Genomic DNA, 22,884 nt, shown 5'->3' with positions numbered 1-22,884 from the left:
ATAGACACTAAGAATAATCACTTCTTACTCTAAAGCCTCCTATCAACTGTCAGTTCTTACACTTTAGGCCAGTTATTTGCTTTGGCTTACTCAGGCATGGCTGGAGAGGCCCAAGCAAGTCTCAGCTCATAGCTTATGCTCCTCCTTATTTGGAAATGTTATTGCTTCCTTAAACCTTTCATAAGCAACTTCCTCTCCTTCTTTATCCTCCCTTGCACTTATCTATTTAGGAAAGTTTCAGGATGTTAGCAAATCAGGTATCAGTTTAAGACTGTGAGGTCCAGCACCAGCCAATGGATGCAAGACACAGCAGTAATGACGACCCAAATGTGTGAGGCATAAATAGGTCTGCTTTTCCTTTGTTCAAGTGGGTTTTCACCATTGTTCCATCTGTGAGACGTACCCTTTCTGCAGAAAGTAAAAATGGTCTTTCTGAGAGATTTAAATTTATGTTTGAGTGCTATTTCTTTGCGTTGCCGGGGAACAAGCATTTCTAACAGTTGCCCAGGCTGGAGTGCAGTGGCAGGATCTTGGCTCACTGCAACCTCCGCCTCCCAGGTTCAAGTGATTCTCCGGCTCAGCCTCCTGAGCAGCTGAGATTACAGATGAGCAGCACCACACCGGGCTATCTTTTGTATTTTTAGTAGAGACGGTGGTTCACCATGTTGGCCAGGCTGGTCCTGAACTCCCGACCTCAAGCAATCCGCCTGCCTGGGTCTCCCAAAGTGTTGGGATTACAGGCGTGAGCCACCACGCCCGGCTGCAGTGCATATTCTTAAAGACAGACTTTCCACTTGCAGCAGCACCTACCTTCCAGATAGCAAAATTGAAGCATGTGTTTATCATAGCGGATTCTAACCAGCTAAAGCTGATAATGACTAAGGACTTGCAGGAGTTGCAGTATGCCAGACCTTCAATTTAATTGAAGACTTTCCTGAACAATTAATAAGGAGACTTGTCTTAACCTGCAGGGAATGGCTTTAGGGACTCATTCTTCCCTATGCAGGCGCAAGCCTCAAACCTTAATTAGGATCATCCACCATGATTCCCGCACTCTACCCCCGACCTTATACTTGAAGAAACTAAACCTCAGAGAATTGTATTATCTACAATCTTTGTCAGTGGTACAGCTATTGTTTAAAGTAAGGTCTGAAATACAAAAATTAGCCAGGCATGGTGGCTCACCCCTATAATCCAAGGTACCCAGAAGGCTGAGGCAGGAGAATTACTTGAACCTAGGAGGCAGAGGTTGCCATGAGCCAAGATTATGTCATTGCACTCCAGCCTGGACAACAGAGCAAGACTCCATCTCAAAAACAAAGAAACAAACAAAAAAACTATGTAAATAAAGAAAAGCAGCATTTTAAATAATGTTTATATAACTCACAGGAAAGTAGGAAGTAGGAAAAAGAAAACAAAAACAGCACAAACAGAAAGCAAAACAAAAAAATGGCCGACTTAAGTCTTAAAATATCATTAATGACATTAAATGTAAATGGTCTAAATACATCAATTAAAAGACAGATTATCAGAATGGATTAAGAAATATGACACAATTATATGCTGCATACAAAAAATTCACTTCAAATATAAGGATACAGGCAAGTTGCAATAAAAGATGGAAAAAATATATCATGAAAACAATCAAAAGAAATCAGAAGTAGCTACATTAATGTCAGACTTCAGAGCAAAGAAAATTACCAGAGACAGTGACATAGTATAAAGATTTCAGAGTCAAATTCATCAAGAAAACAGAAATCCTAAATGTGTATGTACCTAACAATAGAGCTGCAAAAGATGTGAAACAAAAACTGAAGGAATTGAAATAAGAAATGGACAAATCCAGAGTTATAGTTGGAGGCTTCAGTTCCTCGAAATGATAAAAGCAGTAGACAGGAAGTCAGGAAGGATATAGAAAACCCCAATAACATCAACTAACAGGATCTAATAGACATTTATAGAATGCTACAACCAACAGCTGCAAGATACATATTCAAGTGTCCACAGAACATCTATCAGGAGAGATCATATCCTGGGCCATAAAACAAATCTCAACTAATTTAAAGAATGGAAATCATACAGAATGTGTTCTCCAACAACAATGGAATCAAATTAGAAATCAGTAACAGAAAGATAACAAGAAAATCTCCAAACACTTGGAAACTAAACCACATTTTAAAATAATCTGTGGGTCAAAGAGAAAAATCCGTGTGTCTCTAGAAATTAAAAAAAGGCTAGGCATGGTGGCTCATGCCTGTAATCCCAGCACTTTGGGAGGCCAAGGCCGGAGGATCGCTTGAGTCCAGGAGTTCAAGACCAGCCTGGCCAACATAGTGAAACCCTGTCTTTACAAGATACAAAAAAGTTAGCTGGGCGTGGTGGTGTGTGCCTGTAGTCCCAGCCATTCAGGAGGATGAGGTGGGAGGATTGCCTGTGTCTAGGAGGCCAAGGCTGCACTGAGCCAAGATCACGCCTTTGCACTCCAGCCTGGGTGACAGACCAAGACCTTGCCACCCACCCCCACCAAGAAAAGTGCATTATCCTGAATAAAATGAAAATACAACACATTAAAATATATAGCTTTAGTAGCAACAAATAAACCAAAAGTGAAATTAACAATTCAATTTACAATAGCATCAAAAAGAATGAAACCCTCAGAAATAAATTTAATAAGTACAAAATTTATAAACTGAAAGCTAAAAAAAACACTGTGGAAAGAAATGAAAGAATAACTAACTAAATAAAAGGATGTCCTTTGTTTGTGGATTGGAGGATTTCAAATTTTTTAGGTTATAATATTCCTCAAATTGATCTATATATTCAATGCAATTCCTATCAAATCCAAGCTGGACTCTGCAGAAATTGATGAACTGATATTAAAATTCATATAAAAATTCAAGGGACAGCCAAAATAATCTTCAAAAAGAATAAAGTTGCAAGACTCACCCTTCCTTATTTAAAACTTACTACAAACCTATAGTAATCAAGACTGTATTGTACTGTTATAAAGATTGGCATATAAATCAATGGATTAGAATTTGAATCCAGGGCCGGGCGCAGTGGCTCACATCTATAATCCCAGCACTTTGGGAGGCCGAGGGGGGTGGATCACCTGAGGTCAGTAGTAATAAACATTTTTTCAAAAGAGGTAAGAGGCTCACCATCATTAGCCATCAGGAAATGCAAATCAAAATCACAATGAGCTACTAATTCCCACCCACTGGAATGGCTATAATAAAAACAAAAAACCAAGTGTCAGCAAAGGTGTGGCAAAATCGGAACACTCATACACTGGTGGTGGAAATATATAGGGTGTGACTGCTTTACAACAGTATGGTACTCCCTCAAAAGGCTGAACATAAGAATAACCATCTGATTCGACAGTTTTACTTCTAGGTATATATGTACCCAAGAAAAATGAAAACATATGTTCATGCAAAAACTTGTAAATGAATTTTCAAAGCAACATTATTCATACTAGCCAAGAGGAAACAAGTATGCATCAGCTATAGAATAAACAAATTGTGTTATATCCATACAATGAAATGTTATTTGGCAATACAAAGAAATGAAATACTGATAACATGTTACAATATGAACGAACCCTGGCCAGCTGCAGTAGCTGACGCCTGTAATCCCAGCACTTTGGGAGGCCGAGGCAGGCGGATCACCTGAGGTCAGGAGTTTCAGACCAGCCTGGCCAACATGGCGAAACCCCGTCTCTACTAAAACTACAAAAATCAGCTGGGCATGGTGGCGGGCACCTGTAACCCCAGCTATTCGGGAGGCTGAGGCAGGAGAATTGCTTGAACCCAGGAGGTGGGGGTTGCAGTGAGCCGAGATCACACCAATGCACTCCAGCCTGGGCAACAAGAGCGAAACTCCATCTAAAACACAACAAAAAACCAATATGGATGAACTCTGAAACAATATGTGAAGTGAAATCACAAAAGACCACAAATGGAATTCCATTTCTATGAAATGTCTAGACTAGGCAAATCCTATACATACAGAAGATAGATCAGTGGTTGCATAAACCTAGGGGTGTTGGGAGGGAGAAATGGGGAATGACTGCTAAGGGGTCCAAGATTTCTTCTTGGAGTGATTAAAATGTCTTAATATTGATTTTTGTGATAGTTGCACTCTGTGAATACACTGAAAAACACTGAATTGTATGCTTTTGATGGGTGAATAGTATGTTGTGTGAATTACATCTCAAAGTATTAAAAAAAAACCAAACTGTGTTTGATACTTTGGAGGCTGGGGCCAGAAGACTGTTTGAGGCCAGAAGTTTGAGACCAGTCTGGGCAACCATAGCACAACCTGTCTCTTTTAAATAGATAGATACATACCTACATACAAAAACAGCAGCATGTAGCAAAAGCAGTGCTAAAATCCCTAAGAGCACACATTTGAAAGGAAGAAAAAACTCACATAATATAAGCTCCTGCCTCAAGAACCTAGAAAAAAAGCCAGGTGTGGTGGCTCACACCTGTAGTCCTAGCAACTCAGGAGGCCAAGGTGGGAGGATGACTTGAGCCCAAGAGTTCAAGGCCAGCCTGAGCAACATAGCATAGACCATGTCTCTAAAAAATCATAAAACAAATCAAAAAGAAACTAGAAAAATAAGAGCAAAAGAAACCCCAAAGCAAGCAGAAGGAAGGAAATAAGGACGAGAGAAGAAAATGAAATTGAAAACAGGAGTCAATGAAACAAAGAACTGATTGTTTGTTTTGTTTTTGAGATGGAGTTTCACTCTGTTGCCCAGGTTGGAGTGCAGTGGCACAATCTTGGCTCACTGCAACCTCCGCCTCTCAGGTTCAAGCGATTCTCCTGGCTCAGCCTCCCAAGTAGCTGGGATTACAGGCGCCTGCAACCACGCCTGGCTAGTTTTTATATTTTTAGTAGAGACAGGGTTTCACCATGTTTGCCAGGTTGGTCTCGAATGCCTGACCTTAGGTGATCTGCCCACCTCGGCCTCCCAAAGTGCTGGGATTACAGGCGTGAGCCACCGCGCCCGGCAGAACTGGTTCTTTGATAAGATAATAAAACTGACAAAGCTCTAGCAAGACTGACAAAGAAAAGACAGAGGACACAAATTACCAATATCAGGAATGAAACGGGATATCGAGTTGAGCTTTCTTCAACTTGACAAAGAATATCTACGAAAACCCTACAGCTGGCATTATACTTAACAGTGAAAGACTGAATGTTTTCCCCCAAAGATCATAACAAGGCAAAGATGTCTCACTATTCTTATTCAACACAGTGCTGCATCTTCTAGTCAGTTAATAAGGCAAGAAAATGGGAGAAAATACAGATAGAAATAACACTATATTTGCAGATAACGTAATTGTCTACATAGAAAACCCCAACAAAACAATTCCTAGAATAAGTGAATTCAGCAAGATAGCAGGATGTAAGATCACACAAAAATCAATTGTATTTCTATATATTAGCAATGAATGTGGGCACCAAAATTAAAAATATCACTTGTAGGCCAGGCACAGTGGCTCATACCTGTAATCACAGCACTTTGGGAATGTGGGCGGATCAGGAGGTCAGGAGTTTGAGACCAGCCTGGCCAACATAGTGAAACCCTGTCTCTACTAAAAGTACAAAAAAATTAGCCAGGCATGGTGGTGGGCACCTGTAATCCCAGCTACTTGGGAGGCTGAGGCAGGAGAATCACTTGAACCCAAGGAGGCAGAGGTTGCAGTGAGCGGAGATGGCGCCACTGCACTCCAGCCCAGGAGACAGTGCAAGACTCCATCTCAAAAAAAAAAAAAAATCACTTGTAATTCCCCTGCCCCAACTACTTAGAAATAAATCGAACATGTGCAAGATTTGTATGTGAAAACTACACAACACTGATAAAAACAATCAAAGATCTGGCCGGGTGCAGTAGCTAACGCCTGTAATCCCAGCACTTTGGGAGGTCAAGGTAGATGGATCACTTGAGGTCAGGAGTTCGAGACCAGCCTGGCCAACATGGCAAAACCCCATCTCTTCTATTTTCTAAAATACAAAAATTAGCCGGGTGTGGTGGTGTGTGCCTGTAATCCCAGGTACTCGGGAGGCCGAGGCAGGAGAATTGCGTGAATCCAGGAGGCAGTAGTTGCAGTGAGCTGAGGTTGCAAAACTGCACTCCAGCCTGGGTGACAGGAGCAAAACTGTCTCCAAAAAAAAAAAAAAAAAAAAAAAAATCAAAGATCTGTACAGCCATGTGCTGCATAATGACATTTTGGTCAGCAACGGATCACATATACAATGGTGGTCCCACAAGATTATGACTATACCCTATGGCCTAGGTATGCAGCAGGCTCTACCATCCAGGTTTGTGTAAGTACACCCTATGATATTCACACAAAATTAAATCACCTAATGAGGCATTTCTCAGAATGTATTCCTGTCATTAAGTGACACATGACTGTACTCTTTTCTTTGTAGAGAAGGATAGAATTATCCTAAATTTTATATGGAAAGGCAAAGGAACTAGAATAGTGAAAATAATTTTGAAAAAGAGAAAAGGGGGAGAATCCTTCTACTCAAATTCAAAGCTTACTATATAGCTGCAGTAATCAACACTGTGTGGTACTGGCAAAAAGATGAACAGAGATCAATAGAACACAATAGAGAGCCCAGTAATAGACCCACACTAATACGCTCAATTGAATTCTGGCAAAGATGCAAAAGTATTTCAACAGAGGAAGAACAGTCTTTTCATTTTTTTTTTTTTTTTTTTTTTTTTTTTTTTTTTTTTTTTTTTTTTTTTTTTTTGAGACGGAGTCTCGCTCTGTCGCCCAGGCTGGAGTGCAGTGGCCGAATCTCAGCTCACTGCAAGCTCCGCCTCCCGGTTTACGCCATTCTCTCGCCTCAGCCTCCCGAGTAGCTGGGACTACAGGCGCCCGCCATCTCGCCCGGCTAATTTTTTGTATTTTTTTTTTTTAGTAGAGACGGGTTTCACCGTGTTAGCCAGGATGGTCTCGATCTCCTGACCTCGTGATCCGCCGTCTCGGCCTCCCAAAGTGCTGGGATTACAGGCTTGAGCCACCGCGCCGCCAGAACAGTCTTTTCAACAAGGTGCTATAGCAAGTTGATATCCATAGCTAAAAAAAAAAAAACTTGGAATTAAACCTCACCCTTTATACACTCAAAATGGATCACATACTAAATGTAAAATGTAAAACTCCACAAAACCTTTAAAAAATATATAGAACTTCTTCAGGATCTAAGGCTAGACAAAGGTCTCTTGGACTTCACACCAACAGCATGATCCATGGAAGGAAAAATTGATGAACTGGATTTCAACAAAATAAAAAACTTGAGCTCTGCAAAAGGCCGTTAGGATAAAAACACAAGCTACAGACTAGGCAAAAATATTTGCAAACCACCTATCTGACAAAGGTTGAGTTTCTACAACATATAAAGAACTCTTGGCCAGGTGCCGTGGCTCACACCTGTAATCCCAGCACTTTGGGAGGCCGAGGAGGGTGGATCACTAGAGATCAGGAGTTCAAGACCAGCCTGGCTAACATGATAATACCCCACCTCTACTAAAAATACAAAAATTAGCTGGGTATGGTGGCATGCACCTGTAATCCCAGCTACTCAAGAGGCTGGGGCAGGAGAATCGCTTGAAGCTGGGAGGCGGAGGCTGCAGTAAGCCAAGATCACGCCACTGCACTCCAACCTGGGTGGGTGACACAGCGAGACACCATTTCAAAAAAAAAAAAAAGAACTCTCAGAATTCAACAGCAAAAAAGAAAGATTATTAACATCATTAGCTATCAGAGCAATGTAAGTTATAACCACAGTAAGGTATCACTACACTCTTACCAGCATGGCTAAGACTAACATCAAATGCTGGAAAGATGCAGAGAAACTATCAGTCAAACATTACCGGTAGAAATGTAAAATCATACAGCTATTCTGGAAAACTTTGGAATTCCTGGGCATTTATCCAAGAGAAATGAAGACTCCTGTTCACATAAAAACCTGCACACAAATGTTTACAGCAACTTTGATACCTAACAACAGGAAACATTCCTGATGTCCTTCTACAGGTGTTTACTATGGTACCTCTATACAGACATCCCACTCAGTACTAAAAACAGAACTGTTAATGCAACAACCTGGATCAATGCCCAGATTATGCTGAATGAAAAGCCAATCCCAAAAGGAAGTATAATCCAATCATAATTTTGGCAAAATTACAGAGATGGAGAACAGACCACCGGTACCAGAGGTTACGAAGGTGGGAGTAGCTATACCCGCACAAGAGGAAACTGAGTATGGCTTGTAAGGACAAATGGGATCATTGTGATAGAAATGTTCTGTATCTTGATCTTATCATGTCTATTATATCTTGGCTTGGTTGTGATATTGCCCTTGTTTTGCAAGATGTTATCATCAGGAAAACCGGGTGGAGTCTCTCTGTTATTTCTTACAAGTATATATTTCTTACAATGACCTCAAAATTTTTAAGTTGAATTGACAAAACAAAGTCAATGACTTACATTTATGGTAATAGCTTATGAAATAAGCTAACAAAGGAGTAGACTGATGTTAAGACACACAATTTGGTTCATTTCCTAGACAATTTATTCCTATGGAGTGGTAATTCCAGTGCCTGTTCTTCTTCTGCCTAATCACAAGTGATTTTCCTGATGGCCTCAGGTATCTAGTATCTGCCTGGCTAATTCAAACCTATGGATCCCCAATAATGTCTTTTTCTTTTTTAAGACAGGGTCTGGCTCCATTGCCCATGCTGGAGTAGAGTGGTGCAATCTCAGCTCACCGGAACTTCCACATCCTGGGCTCAAGCCATCCTTCCCACCTCCGCCTCATGAGTAGCTGGGAGCATGTTACCACACCAGTTGATTTTTTGGGAGAGACAGGTTCTCCCTATGTTGCCCATGCTGGTCTCAAACTCCTTGGCTCAAGCTACCAGCTACTTGGGAGGCTGAGGTAGGAGAATCGCTTGAACCTGGGAGACAGAGGTTGCAGTGAGCTGAGATTGTGCCACAGTACTCCAGCCTGCGCAACAGAGTAAGACTCCATCTCAAAAAAAAAAAAGAAAAAAAGATCATTTTCCCATCCTTATTTTGTACATCAACTGCTTGGAAGCAAAGTAGTTTCAAGAAGTCTGGCAATCTCTCTACAATCTTCGGTACGCGGTCCTACATTTAAGCATGTTTGTTTCATACATATATATCTTATATATGTGTCATCTTTTAAGTTTGTCCTGTTGGTATGAAAATCTAAAATTACTAGTTACCATTTGAAGAGGCCAAAGGCAGTTCTTAAATTCTTCCCCATTTAGGAGAAAATTTTGAACAATGACTCCTTCATCCAAATCTGATAAAGAATGTGTTCAATATTTGATATTATTTTACAGTATATTTTGAGAAAGATCTTTATTTGCTTTGTACAAAAATTGCATGACACATTAACATATATCAACATGATACATAATTCATAAAACACTGTCTGCCAAAAGTAATTTTACCAGTTTTTTTTTTTTAAAAAAAAAAAACCCCATCTAAAAGTCGTTTTTCAATATGTATATTTTCTCCAAAGGAAGAAATTTCTTGCTTTTACTCAGGGGAAAAAAAGGAAAATTAATGTACATTTGAGTAGAATAATTTCATCTAAAAGAGTTCTTTCAGGAGACATCTGGGATTCACTGCATTATTTTTATTTTCTTCTTTTTCCTCTTCTTTTCCAACATTTCTACCATTTTCCTCTTCTTGGTTGATACCAGGCCACTTTCTTTTGTTGCTTTCTTACTTTCACTTGCTAAACTGCGTTTCTTTGTGTTAGGTTTTGACTGCTTTTCATCTTTGTGCACTGTGTCACCAGGCTCCTTTTTGCCAATTTTGGACTGTTCTTTACTTACTACAACACAAAAGAGAGTGCTTTTAGACTGTTTTCCCCTTTGAATGAAATAAACACAGGCTGTCAATAAAGTGAAATTATCTGGATCTCCTCCACTTCTACAATTTAAGAGATACCAGATTATTCAAAATGTCAAAACAATCAAAATCGATTACCAGGAGAAGGCTCTGCTGCTGGAGGAAAGCTTTCTCTCGTGTCTGGCACTTTGTCTAGCCACACTCCAAGACACGTCAGCCTGGCTTTAGTGTTTACTTCACAGAGTAAAGATGGGGGAACTTTCTAAACAGAAGAAACAAACATTCATAATGTGCATTTTCAAGAATTTCTTTTTCCATAATCAAGTTACCTTAATTTAAAACTTCCTGTATTTTCTTGAATACAAAATATGATATTCAGAAGCAACATATAATGTTCACTCACGGTTAGTTTGACTATGTTATTCACAGAGCCAATTTCTAAGAAGTATTCAGAATTTGAAAATTCTAAAGAAAGGAATCAGGTCTTATTTCCAGGGTTGAACAAAGAACCTTGGAAAAAGAGACATTCAACAAACCATATTCACAGAATGTGTTTATGAGAGAATAAAGAATAAACCAAGAGAGACTGTAAGGAGACTACAGGAGGGAATTTAATTTTCCAAACTGTCTGGTTCAAATGGTTTGTTAATTTCATAACTGATCAGAAGCTTCCACATTATTTTAGCAATGGCAGTATTTTTACCTAAGAGCTTCCAGAGAACTCCAATATTCAAGAGAGAGGAAAGTAGAGCTTCTCTGACTAAAAAGAGCAGTGCGAGTTCTGGGAAGCCGCCAGCTCACACTCAGAAATGACAACCATCAAGGCAGCTCCATGGGAACCTTAATTTTAAAACCATTAATATCAATCATGCCTGGAAGAGATTTAAAAGTTTGTTTATTTAAAGATCTATGTCTTATGACCCTTAAAAAATATTCCACCTCACTTACGAGCAAGACTTGTATTAAAGTACATTTAGATTGTGTTAAGGCACTGACCTTATCCTGCTCAAGCTTCCACATTTTGATGAAACCATCACTCGATGCTGTAACAATAACATGTTGCTCTGGAATTTCAAAACTGAACATGTCCTTTACCCTAGGAGAGAAATATTAACACCATAAAAGATCTTGTCCTCCAAAAAGTCTAATATTGTTAAAAACTGCACACACAGACTAGTGCTTTCGCAGTGTTTCAGGTATTTCCAAACTGCTCAATGAAAGGTGCCTTAAAACGTAACTATGCTTCGCATTCCCATTAATGAGATATATTCAGGCCCAAAATACAAGATAAAATCAACTGCCAACTATATATCTGAAGGAAAAGCTGAAAAGATAAACAGATAACTATAATCAGGTTATTACAAAGGAACTAAAGATGAGAAAAACAAAGCCCATCACCGCAAGAAACTCCAAGTTCAGTAAGGAGAGAAAAGACAACAGAAATGACGAACCAAGGCCTCTCCACACACCCATTGCCCTCATCTCCAGTCCTGCCACTGTCAGTCTAAGCCGCTATTACTTTCCTCTGGATTACAGAAGTAGCCTAATTGGCCTTTCTGCTTCTATTTTCCCCCTTAACAATTTTTTTTTTTTTTTTTTTAAGACGGAGTCTTGCTCTCTCACCCAGGCTGGAGTGCAGTGGCGGGATCTCAACTCACAACAACCTCCGCCTCCTGGGTTCAAGCGATTCTCCTGCCTCAGCCTCCTGAGTAGCTGGGATTACAGGTGTGCACCACCACGCCCAGCTAATTTTTGTATTTTTAGTAGAGATGGGGTTTCACCATGTTGGTCAGGCTGGTCTCAAACTCCTGACCTTGTAATCTGCCTGCCTCGGCCTCCCAAAGTGCTGGGATTATAGGCGTGAGCCACTGCACCCAGCCAACAATTTTTAAAAATGTAAATCAAATCTTGTAACTTCCAGGCTTAAAACCCTACAAAACTGGGACCTACTTTAAAATAACATGGGAGAGGAGGAAGTGGCTAGGCATATAGATGAAGCAAGACTGGCCACACAGTGACAGCTGCTAAAGCTGGTGGTGGGTCTTAAGGGGTTAGCACCTTAAACTAGTAAGAAAAATGATGATGATTATGGGCACCGTTTGGCTTCCACCATCCTCTCCTTGCTCATTCTCACCTAGTCACAGTTCTTCTACCTGCTCCTAAAATACACCAAGCTCTGTTCTCTCTCAGGGTCTTTGCACCTGTGCCTCTCTCTTCTTTTAAAAACTAGCTCCTTTTTCATTCCTAAGGTCTCACATCTTCTTCCCTCATCATCCTATCTAAACCAATTACCCTTGTTCATCTTTAATCACTCTACTTTTCTATTTCCATCCTGTCATAATGATCTGCTTGTTTATAATCTGTTGCCTCCTTACAATATAAAAGCCATGAGAGCACAAGCTCCCGTCTTTTCTGTTCATCATTAAATACCTCGTGTAGTATTTCATAATGATGCTCAATGAATACTTGTTAAATAAATGAATGGTCAAATATCTTAAGTGTTACTAGTACATCTGGAATGGGCGACCTTGAAGAATATGTTTACTTCCCAATATAGGAGAAGAGTAAGGCCTTTATACTACTGACTGCAGTACTCTTACAGATTTCTTAAAACTTAACTACTGTTTAAGAAATAAGAACTAAGACTCATTTGAGACATAGAACATGCAAAGGGAACACATTAAATTCTAACTCTGTATATTAGATCACCTTTTTCAAAATTACTGGAAAAAGCAAGGATATAAGAGTCAGATAAAACCAGGTTCAGCTCTCAGCTCCATTACCTAAGAGTGGGGTAATATTGGCCAAGCCACTTAACTACTTACTTTGGGACTATCCACCCGCTAGAAATAGAGAAAGCATTAAAAGTTAATAAAAACTGGCACAAAATAGGAACTCAATAACGTCAATTCACTTCTCCTGCAGGAAAAAAAAAAATCACATGGAAAAGGGGAAGAAGTAGGCAAAGGGAATTACATAAAAGGACAAAAGTAGAAGGGAGCAAAGCTCAAGACTGTTTAGTCTTTTGTTTGTTCAAATATGCTTGATTTCAGGCTCCAAGTCTAACAGACATTTAAAAAATATCTTGTGCAAATGAGAGTCCTGAAAACAATTTCATCACTTTTGCATTATTATTATTATTTTTGAGACGGAGTCTCACTCTGTCACCAGGCTGGAGTGCAGAGGTGCGATCTTGGCTCACTGCAACCTCTGCCTCTAGGGTTCAAGCGATTCTCCTGCCTCTCCCTCTCGAGTAACTGGGACTACAAGCACGTAACACCACATCCATTATTTTATTTTTAATAGAGATGGGTTTCACCATGTTGGCCAGGATGGTCTCGATCTCTTCACCTCCTGATCCGCCTGCCTCCGCCTCCCAAAGTGTTGGGATTACAGGTGTGAGCTACTGCGCCCGGCCCACTTTTGCATTATTAAAGGCCAGGAAGATAACATTTTCCCATCTTATTAGACTCCAGATACCATATACTGTATATGTAGAGATGTCTGATTATTTCTGCAGTTGTCAATAAAAACATATAACCTGGTTTATGAAACTACTGCATATATACCATTTACTAAGACTAGACATATACACCAGAGATTAGTAAAAATACCTGTTTTCATGAGCTTTAAATTCACAGAGGCACACTAGCGAATCACAGTGAAAAAACCTTATAACTTCTTCATCTCCAGCCACTGCAAGGACAGACTCCTAAGAGAGAGGAAAAAGAGTAATAACATCCAGAATGTCATCAACAGTTCCAACCATCACCACCAACTTTTGTCACTGATTTCTGATTACTTACTGAAAGAAATTTAACAGAGGAAATTCTCTTTTGATTTATGATGGTGCCACTAATGGATGCAGTGTCAAGCTGATAGATGTCTATTTTATTCTGTATGATAACTACATATTGCTCTCCACTTGGGGACCACTCTACTATGTGAGCATCTATAAGTGGAAAAAAATGAAGTTTACTTATTTTGTAAATAAAACATAAAATGATCATAGCAATAATAAAAATAGAAAATATTTATACTGTGTATTTTCAAATTTATTATCCTAGTTCATCTTCATAACACATTTTACAAGTTAAGTTTTTTAGAAAACAATCTAGGTTCAAAAAGTCAAAGGTTGGCCAGGTGCAGTGGCTCAAACCTGTAATGCCAGCACTTTGGGAAGCCAAGGTGGGCGGATCACTTAAGGCCAGGAGTTTGAGACCAGCCTGGCCAACATGGCAAAACCCCATCTCTACCAAAAAATACAAAAGATTAGCCAAGCATTGTGGCACGCGTCTGTAATCCCAGTTACTTGGGAGGGTGAGGCAGGAGAATCACTTGAACTCAGAAGGCAGAGGCTGTAGTGAGCTGAGATAGCACCACTGCACTCCAGCCTGGGTGACAGAGTGAGACTCTATCTCAAAAAATCAAATCAAATCAAATCAAATCAAATCAAATCAAATCAAATCAAATCAAAGGCAGGTGGCAGAGCCACAACAAGAATCTGGATCTAAAATGGGAAAAGAAAGAAACCCAAGGCATTTGCTCGGAGTTAACCACCACCATGCAGAGAAATAAATATGTAACATACACACATGTAAAAATGTGTATCTATATTCATATTCCATAAGTCACTGTAAAACATACAGGTTGAGTATCCCTTATCCAAAATACCTGGGACCAGAACTGTTTTGGATTTTGTAATATCTGCATACATACAATGAAATATCTCGAGGATAAAACCCATGAAACTCATGTTTCAAATCTACACATGAAATTCATCTATGTTTCATATACATCTAGCCTGACGGTAATTTTACAAAATATTTTAAATAATTTTGTGCATGAAACAAAGTTCTGATGTGACCCATCATGAGGTTAGGCGTTGAATTTTCTAGAGGCATCGCATCAGTGCTCAAAAAGTTTCAGATTTTGGAGCATTTCAGATTTCCAGATTAGGAATGCTCAACCTGTATTTCAAACAAAAATACTCACTTTGCTTTATATTTTTTATGAATGCTGATCTTCCTTCTACAAGATTCCACGTTCTGCAAAACAGGAAGCTTACTTATGGTGTGATCACCGACTACCTTTTACTAAGTGTAAAAGAACAAGCATAATGAAGGCTTACTCACGTGACAATTTTAGTAAATATTGACTATTTAAAAGACCTGCTATCTTTCTTACAGCAACATTTTGAAATATTATGAGGCAGGAATAAGACTTGCTCTATTCTCATATCCCTTTAACATGCCGTATCCATTGTATTTTCAAAAGGTTTCCCTTTCTAAAATCTTCAATTCACAGCTATGATGACTGCAGCATAGCTGCATGTTTGAAAATAGTTTTTCATTTTTATCCTACCACTGTGAAAAAGTTCACCAGCTTTGGACATTTCCCTTGTATCACAGTATTTTTAAATGGTGGAGAGCTGTAGTAAAAGATACACCTTAGAAAAATGCTCTTGAGCATTAATGACTTACCTTAATGTCTTATCTGTACCAACCGAGAGAGCCAACTTGCCAGATGGGTGAATAGAAAGGAAGGTCACCTGTCCTCTATAATGAAACCAACAGTTAGTCCCCAACTTGACTGGCACATCGAGAATGCCAAAGGGAAAGAGCCCAACTCACTTGTGAGCTTTAATTGACTTCAGGCATTCCCATTTCTTTGCATCCCAGATACAGATGAGTCCATCTTCTGCTCCACTGATTAAATGCCTGTTGCCATAGAATTTCAGGCAAGTTATTGTACCTATGGAAAAACCAATATAGGCAAAAATAATATTCATTTTAAATGCAAACTCCATTTCTGATTCGAAGGCTATGCTATGCTAAGTAAAACACTCAGTCTCTTTTTTTTTTTTTTGAGGCAGGGTTTCACTCTTGTTACCCAGGCTGAAGTGCTATAGCACAATCTTATCCCACTGCAACCTCTGCCTCCTAGGTTCAAGCCATCTTCCCACCTCAACCTCCTGAGTAACTGGGACTACAGGTGCACATCAATACACCTAGCTAATTTTTGTACTTTTTGTAGACCCAGGGTTTCACCATGCCATGTTGCCCAGGTTGGTCTTGAACTCCTGGGACCAAGCGATCTGCCACCTCAGCCTCCCAAAGTGCTGGGATTACAGGCGGTGAGCCACTGTGCCTGGCCTCAATGTCTTAGTATTACTAAAATATACCTTAAATTTTTTCATATAAGTACAGTTGTTCAAATCTATGCAAATATTTTCAGTAGAGTATCTCCAGTTTAGATACACATTTGAACAAATCAGTTCACGTCCTTGCTTTACCTCTTCAAATTATAAATTTAGAAGGTGGCTGGCTAGGAAAGTTTGAGCAGAAGTAAACAAAACTAACCAGCTAACAAGCTAATCTGGGGAACAAACCAGGTGTACTGCCACATGACTTCCACTTTCTAAACAGTGAATGAGCTACCCAATCAGCCACAATCCAATCATTATCACTCAGACCTGTTTTGATCCATTTCCACACATTTCGCATTCATTTCTTCATATTTTCCTCTCGTTATTATCCTTTCTCACTTTGGAAAGTTTGCTTTCCCACATCTGCTTCTCTAGAAAAAAACTTACTATTAGCAACTCTCTAAAATAGGATATATGCACCCATAAAAAGGAATGAGCTCATATCCTTTGCAGGGATGTGGATGCAGTTGGAAGCCATGATCCTCAGCAAACTAATGCAGGAAGAGAAAACCAAACATTGGCTGGGCAATGTGGCTCGTGCCTGTAATCCCAGAACTTTGGGAGGCCAAGGCGGGCAGATCACCTGAGGTCAGGAGTTGAAGACCAGTCTGGCCAACACAGCGAAACCGTGTCTCTACTGAAAATAGAAAAATTAGCTAGATGTGGTGGTGTGTGCCTGTAGTCCCAGCTACTCAGGAGGCTGAGGCACAAGAATCGCTTGAACCCGGGAGATGGAGGTTGCAGTGAGCCGAGATCACACCACTGCACTCGAGCCTGGGTGACAGAGCAAGACTCCATCTCAAAAAAAAAAAAAAAAGAAAAGGAAGAAAGAAAAAAAAAGAAAGAAAACCAAACCAAACACTGCATGTTCTCACACAGGGGACGAACAAGACACACTGGGGCCTGTGGCAGCGGAAGGGTTGGGGGAAAGAGAGCATTAGAAAGAATAGCTAATGGACGCAGGGTGATGGGATGATCTGTACAGCAAACCAACGTGGGATGTTTACCTGTCTAACAAACCTGCACATCCTGCATGTGTACCCCTAAACTTAAAAGTTGAAGGAAAAACAGAAAAGAATTAAAAAAGGAAAAAAAAAAGATTTATACAAGAAACAGAAGAAACTAAGAGCCCTACTTCATTCACCCCCCAATCTCAACTCCTTTTACGTAATTCCTTTTCTTATTGTTGTACTCTTGTACTAATGGGTTTGGGCAGGTCAAATTTAGGGAGAAGACTTCTTTGTATGAACCAGGACTAGGAGATAGAGAAAAAAAGAATGTATATTTGAATCATTCAAAGCACAGCTTCTGATGAAGAGCAAGACAGCTGTCAAAGCAGCAATGGACAGTCTGCCACGGTCTGAAAGTGTCCCCCAAAATTCATCTGCTGAAACTTAGTTGCCAATGTGATAGTTTAAGAGGTGATGGTGACTAAGTCATGAGGGCAAGCCCCAAGGAACGGGATTAGAGGATTGCAACCTTCTGAAAGTTTTTTTTGGCTGGGCGCGGTGGTTCACGTCTGTAATCTCAGCACTTTGGGAGGCTGAGGCGGGTGGATCACTTCAGGTCGAGTTCAAAACCAGCTTGGCCAACATGGTAAGACCCCCGTCTCTACTGAAAACACAAAAATTAGTTGGGTGTGGTGACAGGTGCCTATAATCCAAGCTACCTGGGAGGCTGAGGCAGGAGAATCGCTTAAACCCAGGAGGCAGAAGTTGCAGTGAGCCAAGATCGCGCCACTGCACTCCAGCCTGGGTGACAAAGCGAGACCCCGCCCCCCCGCTCCCCAAAAGTTTTTTTTGTTTGTTTGCTTTTTTAAAACTGGCTCCAACTCTCAAGCTTGAACTTACAAAATTGTGTAGGGAGTTGCTTTGCCCTTCCACCATATGAGGACACAACAACAGAGCGCCAGTCCTTATGAGACATGAAAATCTGCTGGTGCCTTAATCTTAGACTTCCCAGCCTCTACAACTGTGAGAAATAAATCTCTATTATTGATAAATTATTCACTCTAAGGTATTTCGTTATAGCAGTCTGAATAAACTAAGGGAATCTAATAGAAGGAAGCCATTTATGGCTGCAAATTTACTGCTGGAAACCAGCGCCTGGTGTGGATCCTCTGAAATACATGTAAGATTGGGTAGGAAACGGGTACCTATTTTATCTGCCTTTCTTTGCAGAAAACCAACTTTCTTAGCTGAGTTACTCCTCATTCTCTGTCCCCTGGGAAAATGCAATAAAATCAGCATAAAATGTTTGGTACTGAAGAAAAAAATTTACCTGTTCAGTCTTTCTCTCCCTTGATTGTGCCACTATCCTGGGTAACTTGACCACCAGGGTGGAAAACCAAACCACAAGCTGGGTATTGTGGTACTACTTCTTGACTTCAACTCCAGTGACCTTTGCCTCCCCTGCATTTCAGTCCCCTATACCCACAGGCTGGGCGTCGTTACCACATAGAGCTGTTCCACGGTATAACACTTGACCTCTAGGAACCTATTTGTTGACCACAATCTCACATCTTCCCATCCCTTTCACGCCGTCCTGCACTCACACTCCACCTGCTTTTGTATTTCAGAGATCTCCAGGCCCTTGACAACACTTTTTTTTTTTTTTTGAGACAGAGTCTTGTTCTGTCGCCCAGGCTGGAGTGCAGTGGCACAATCTCGGCTCACAGCAACCTCTGCCTCCCCGGGTTCAAGCGATTCTCCTGCCTCAGCCTCCCGAGTAGCTGGGACTACAGGTGCGTGCCACCACGCGTAGCTAAGGTTTTGTATTTTTAGTAGAGATGGGGTTTCTCCATGTTAGCCAGGATGGTCTCCATCTCCTGACCTCGTGCTCAGCCCACCTCAGCCTCCCAAAGTGCTGGGATAAAGGTGTGAGCCACCACGCCTGGCCTTTGACAACACATTTTCTCTATGCTGACAACCTAATCCACTCCTTCACCAAAATTCTTAATTCCTTTGTAACTCAATCCTTCTACCGCACACACAAGTAACCTTCCCCTCTCTAGGGAAATGTCTGTGGCTTATTACTGAAGAAACTCAGAACATCTTGCGAACTGATGTTACTCAGTCTGTAGCTGCCAATTCCAATGGCGCAGGCCTTCATCAGTCCTTCTGTTGGGGTTCTCAGTCAGCATCCCTCCTACACAAACTGCCAGTACTTTCCTCAGGCCCACGTCATTCATTCGCTAGCTTGCCCTCTCCCTCCTTCCCAATTCAGTCTCTACCTGGCTCTCTCAAGGACTCCAGGCTCTGGTCCCATCTACTTCTCCAGCCACTCAAACTCCCAGTTTAACCTTCTCATAATCCGGAACTGCTTACAGTTCCCCATGAACACCAGCGGTCAAAAGCATGGGCTCCAGACCTAGGTGCAAGTTCTAGTTCCACTGTTTGAGACCTCAGGCAAGTCAAGTAACATCTTTGAAACTAGGTGTTCTCTTCTACTTTCTTGGCACACAGAGGGGTACTTAATATGCCCTCAATAAAGTTAGATATTGCTATGATGCTACTACCTGTGCTCCTCATACTGCCACCTCTGCCTGGAATGTCCTTTCTCCCTCTTTGCAAACTTTACCTGCCTAACAACTGACATTTCTCTTTTAAGATAATTCAGGTGTCATTTTAAGGAAGGTTTCAGTGAAAACCTCACTGTGACTCCCTAACTCTCTGACTGGGTTAAATGCCCCCTTTCTGTCTCCCAATACAGACCGAAAGCCAACCCAGAGCAACAAACGATTTTTTTTTTGAGACAGAGTCTCACTCTGTCGCCCAGGCTGGAGTGCAGTGGCGCGATCTCAGCTTACTGCAAGCTCTGCCTCCTGGGTTCAAACGATTCCCCTGCCTCAACCTCCCGAGTAGCTGAGACTACAGGTGCGTGCCACCACACCTGGCTAATTTTTTTTTGTATTTTAGTAGAGACAGGTCTGGTCTTGAGCTACCAACCTCAGGTGATCCACTCGCTCAGCCTCCCAAAGTGCTGGGATTACAGGTGTAAGCCACTGCACCCGGCTAAGAAATCATTTTTTAAAACATTCTTCTATCTTCTAGCACAGAATCTGCTATAAAGTAGACAAAACAAATTGTTCAACTGAAGTCAAATTGTAAAGAACACCTCCATGTTCTCATCTTAAGAGATACAATTTTCTTACCACTGTGATGCACTAGAGCCCCATGCTCTATCTTCTTTTTCATGTCATAAATGTGAATTGTTTCATCTTTACTCCCAGTGACCACAAAACGACTATTGACAGCTACTGCTGACAAGGAGGCAGTGTGAGCATGGTGAGTGAAGTCAGCCACAAGAGTCCACTGCTGCTGAAGATGAAAACATACAATTAATGCCACAGTCACACCACAGTTCTACCAAGTATCCACTGGTAGTTTTCATGAATCATGGAACCATTTATCTGCTTCTGAAAAGATAAACTGTTCCACGATTCATGAAAACTATCAATGGATCCTATAAAGGGAAAAATGACATGTTAAAGTACAAAATGACATGTAGTTTACACAAAGGACTTGAGACTTGATAAGGAAAGTAAAGCAAGGAGGTGGGCAGGCAACACCGGGTATCATCACTCTAGAACACAGTAATGGAGACTGGACAAGGGAAGACTTTTAGATCCTACACAAAGCTTTAACTCTTTAATGCTGTTACTTTATACGTGAGACTTAATTTATTTTTTCAGATATTCAAATTTTTATTTGAATTTATTCTTTCAAATGATGAGTGCCTACTATGTGTCTGGCACTATTCCAAGCAGTTGATATATATAGCAGTGAACTGCGATTCTTCCACCTAAGCCTCCTGAGTAGCTGGGATTACAAGCACTAGCCATCATGCCCAGCTACTTTTGGTAGAGACGGGGTTTCACCACGTTGGTCAGGCTGGTCTTGAACTCCTGACCTCAGGTGATCCACCTTCCTCACCCTACCAAAGTGCTGGGATTCCATGCGTGAGCCACCGCACCCGGCCGACAAGTCTTATAAAGAAAACCCAACAGAGTAAAGGTATGTTTCCATGAGTACCAACATAAGCCCTAGAGAATCACCAATAATGAAATCTCAGGAACTCTGTGCTTATTGCCATGGGAAGTCTGACTGGATGAGTGCGAAGCACGACAGCAAAATACACACACACACTCCTTAAACTGAAGGAACTGCATCAAAAAGTATTTGCAAAACAAACCGAAAAAGAAAAAAACCCATCAGACTTCTCTGAACATATGTTACTGCAAATCGGGTCCTTAATAATTACAGCAACAGATACTCCTTCCATCATTTAAGACCAAGGGGGCCTCCTTTGAATCAAGCATTCTCGCGGGGCTGCCACGGCCTTACATCAAACAATAACCTTTTAAAATCCACATATTGCAGGTTATCTAGGCTGCTGCTTAGATTTAGTAGCAGTATAGGGTAATGGTTCAGAGTTTCAAATGTCAGAGACCCTTGGGGGCTCCTGACACTTTGGGGTCAGCTCTGCCAATTATTATCTGTGTGGCCTTCAGCAGTCACTTAACCTATCTAGGACCAACATTTTGGTTCCTCATCTGCAAAACGAGAATAACTGCATCCTCCTCAGAGGGTTGCTGTGAGGCCTACTGTGTGTCTGGAACATAGTTAAGTAATTTCACTACAAAAAAAAAATTAGATAGTATCATCTTTGACTATTAAAAACACGTCACTTTTCAGCCAAAGACAAAGAGCAAATAACTGGAATAGGAAACAAAATAAACAAAAGCAATAGGTCAAGTGATATATACTTCCAAATTTTCTGGATAATTAAAGACGGACGCCTTGACTTCATAAAGAAGTACTGTACTCAATAAAACGAGTTTCTAGAAAATGCTTAGAATTGCTTCGAGAATAAAAGTGAGCTAGATGTTAGGAGGTCGGATTTCTAGTCGTGAGTATAGTCCCATCTACCTATTTGACTACTGGCAATTTATTTGACCTTTCATTTATTCACACATCTAGTAATATCATATTCTGCTGTAATTTCTCTCCATCTATGTGTCTCCTCAGTCCGCCACCCCTTATGTAGGGAACGTCTCTAAGGCACGATCCATACCTCCAGCATCTTTGCATCTCCACCGCCCAGCTCGCCATAAGTTCCCAACAAATAACGAATTGGTATCGCTTTATCTATAAGGGATTTATCCTAATCTAGATTTAGTAATTTGTAAAATTCCAGGACAGACATTCCGCAAAAGAGCGAGATCTTCTTTCATTAAATTCTGAATACTGTCAACTTATGGGATCGATCCTTAAATCCACAATCTACGACTCATTTGTCCATATGCAGAAATGCCGGTTTCCTCTGTGTCCCGTGGACCTTCTGTCTACTAGAAAAGGCAGATGTTGTCTCATTTTCATAAAATATCCATTCTACGTTTTCAAAGGTTAGCTTTTCTCTTAAGTCTCCTAGGTTTCATTCATCAAATCATCCAGTGAACAGCAGGCGCTCCAATGTTTACCTCTGCTGTGCAGGAACCAAACTCGACCTTCCCGGCCCCGCCTCGACTGTGTCTAGGTACGCGGTATCTCACCTCGTGGTCGCCGCACGCCTCGGACTCCGGGTGTACAGCGAACCCAAAGAGGACCTGCTCGTAGCAACCAGCGACCAGCTCCATTCAGCAGCGCACGTGCCTCTTCAGCCAGCTCGGCTCAGCCTGGAGGTGATAGAACCGGATGCCAAAAAAAAAAAAAAAAAAAAAAAAAGGTCTGGGTCCTTTTTGCATCGGCGCTCGAATTA

At 40.9% G+C, this 22,884-nt stretch overlaps 1 protein-coding gene across 5 annotated transcripts; it reads right to left on the bottom strand.

Moving 5' to 3' along the window:
• Positions 1-9,361: 9,361 nt before the first annotated feature.
• Positions 9,362-22,883, bottom strand: PAK1IP1 (PAK1 interacting protein 1). Of its 5 annotated transcripts, none has more exons than XM_033216191.1 (10): positions 22,679-22,883; positions 20,279-20,441; positions 15,551-15,671; positions 15,401-15,475; positions 14,913-14,980; positions 13,724-13,869; positions 13,532-13,629; positions 10,914-11,013; positions 10,056-10,179; positions 9,362-9,900 (listed from the first exon to the last, which is right to left on the bottom strand). In XM_033216191.1, the coding sequence occupies exons 1-10, from the start codon at positions 22,760-22,762 to the stop codon at positions 9,686-9,688; spliced, it is 1,194 nt and encodes a 397-aa protein (XP_033072082.1). In that variant the 5' UTR covers positions 22,763-22,883; the 3' UTR covers positions 9,362-9,685. The 5 variants fall into 5 exon arrangements, with proteins under 5 accessions (XP_033072082.1, XP_033072083.1, XP_033072081.1 ...); XM_033216192.1 differs by having other exon boundaries at positions 14,913-14,965; positions 20,279-20,444; positions 22,679-22,810; XM_033216190.1 differs by having other exon boundaries at positions 20,279-20,444; positions 22,679-22,800.
• Between the last annotated feature and the right edge of the window lies 1 nt (position 22,884).

Source organism: Trachypithecus francoisi, unplaced genomic scaffold (assembly GCF_009764315.1).
Source record: "Trachypithecus francoisi isolate TF-2019V2 unplaced genomic scaffold, Tfra_2.0 Lachesis_group10, whole genome shotgun sequence".
Taxonomy (NCBI): Eukaryota; Metazoa; Chordata; class Mammalia; order Primates; family Cercopithecidae; genus Trachypithecus; species Trachypithecus francoisi.
Note: the sequence above shows the minus strand (reverse complement) of the source record. Positions and strands in the feature narration are given on the sequence as shown.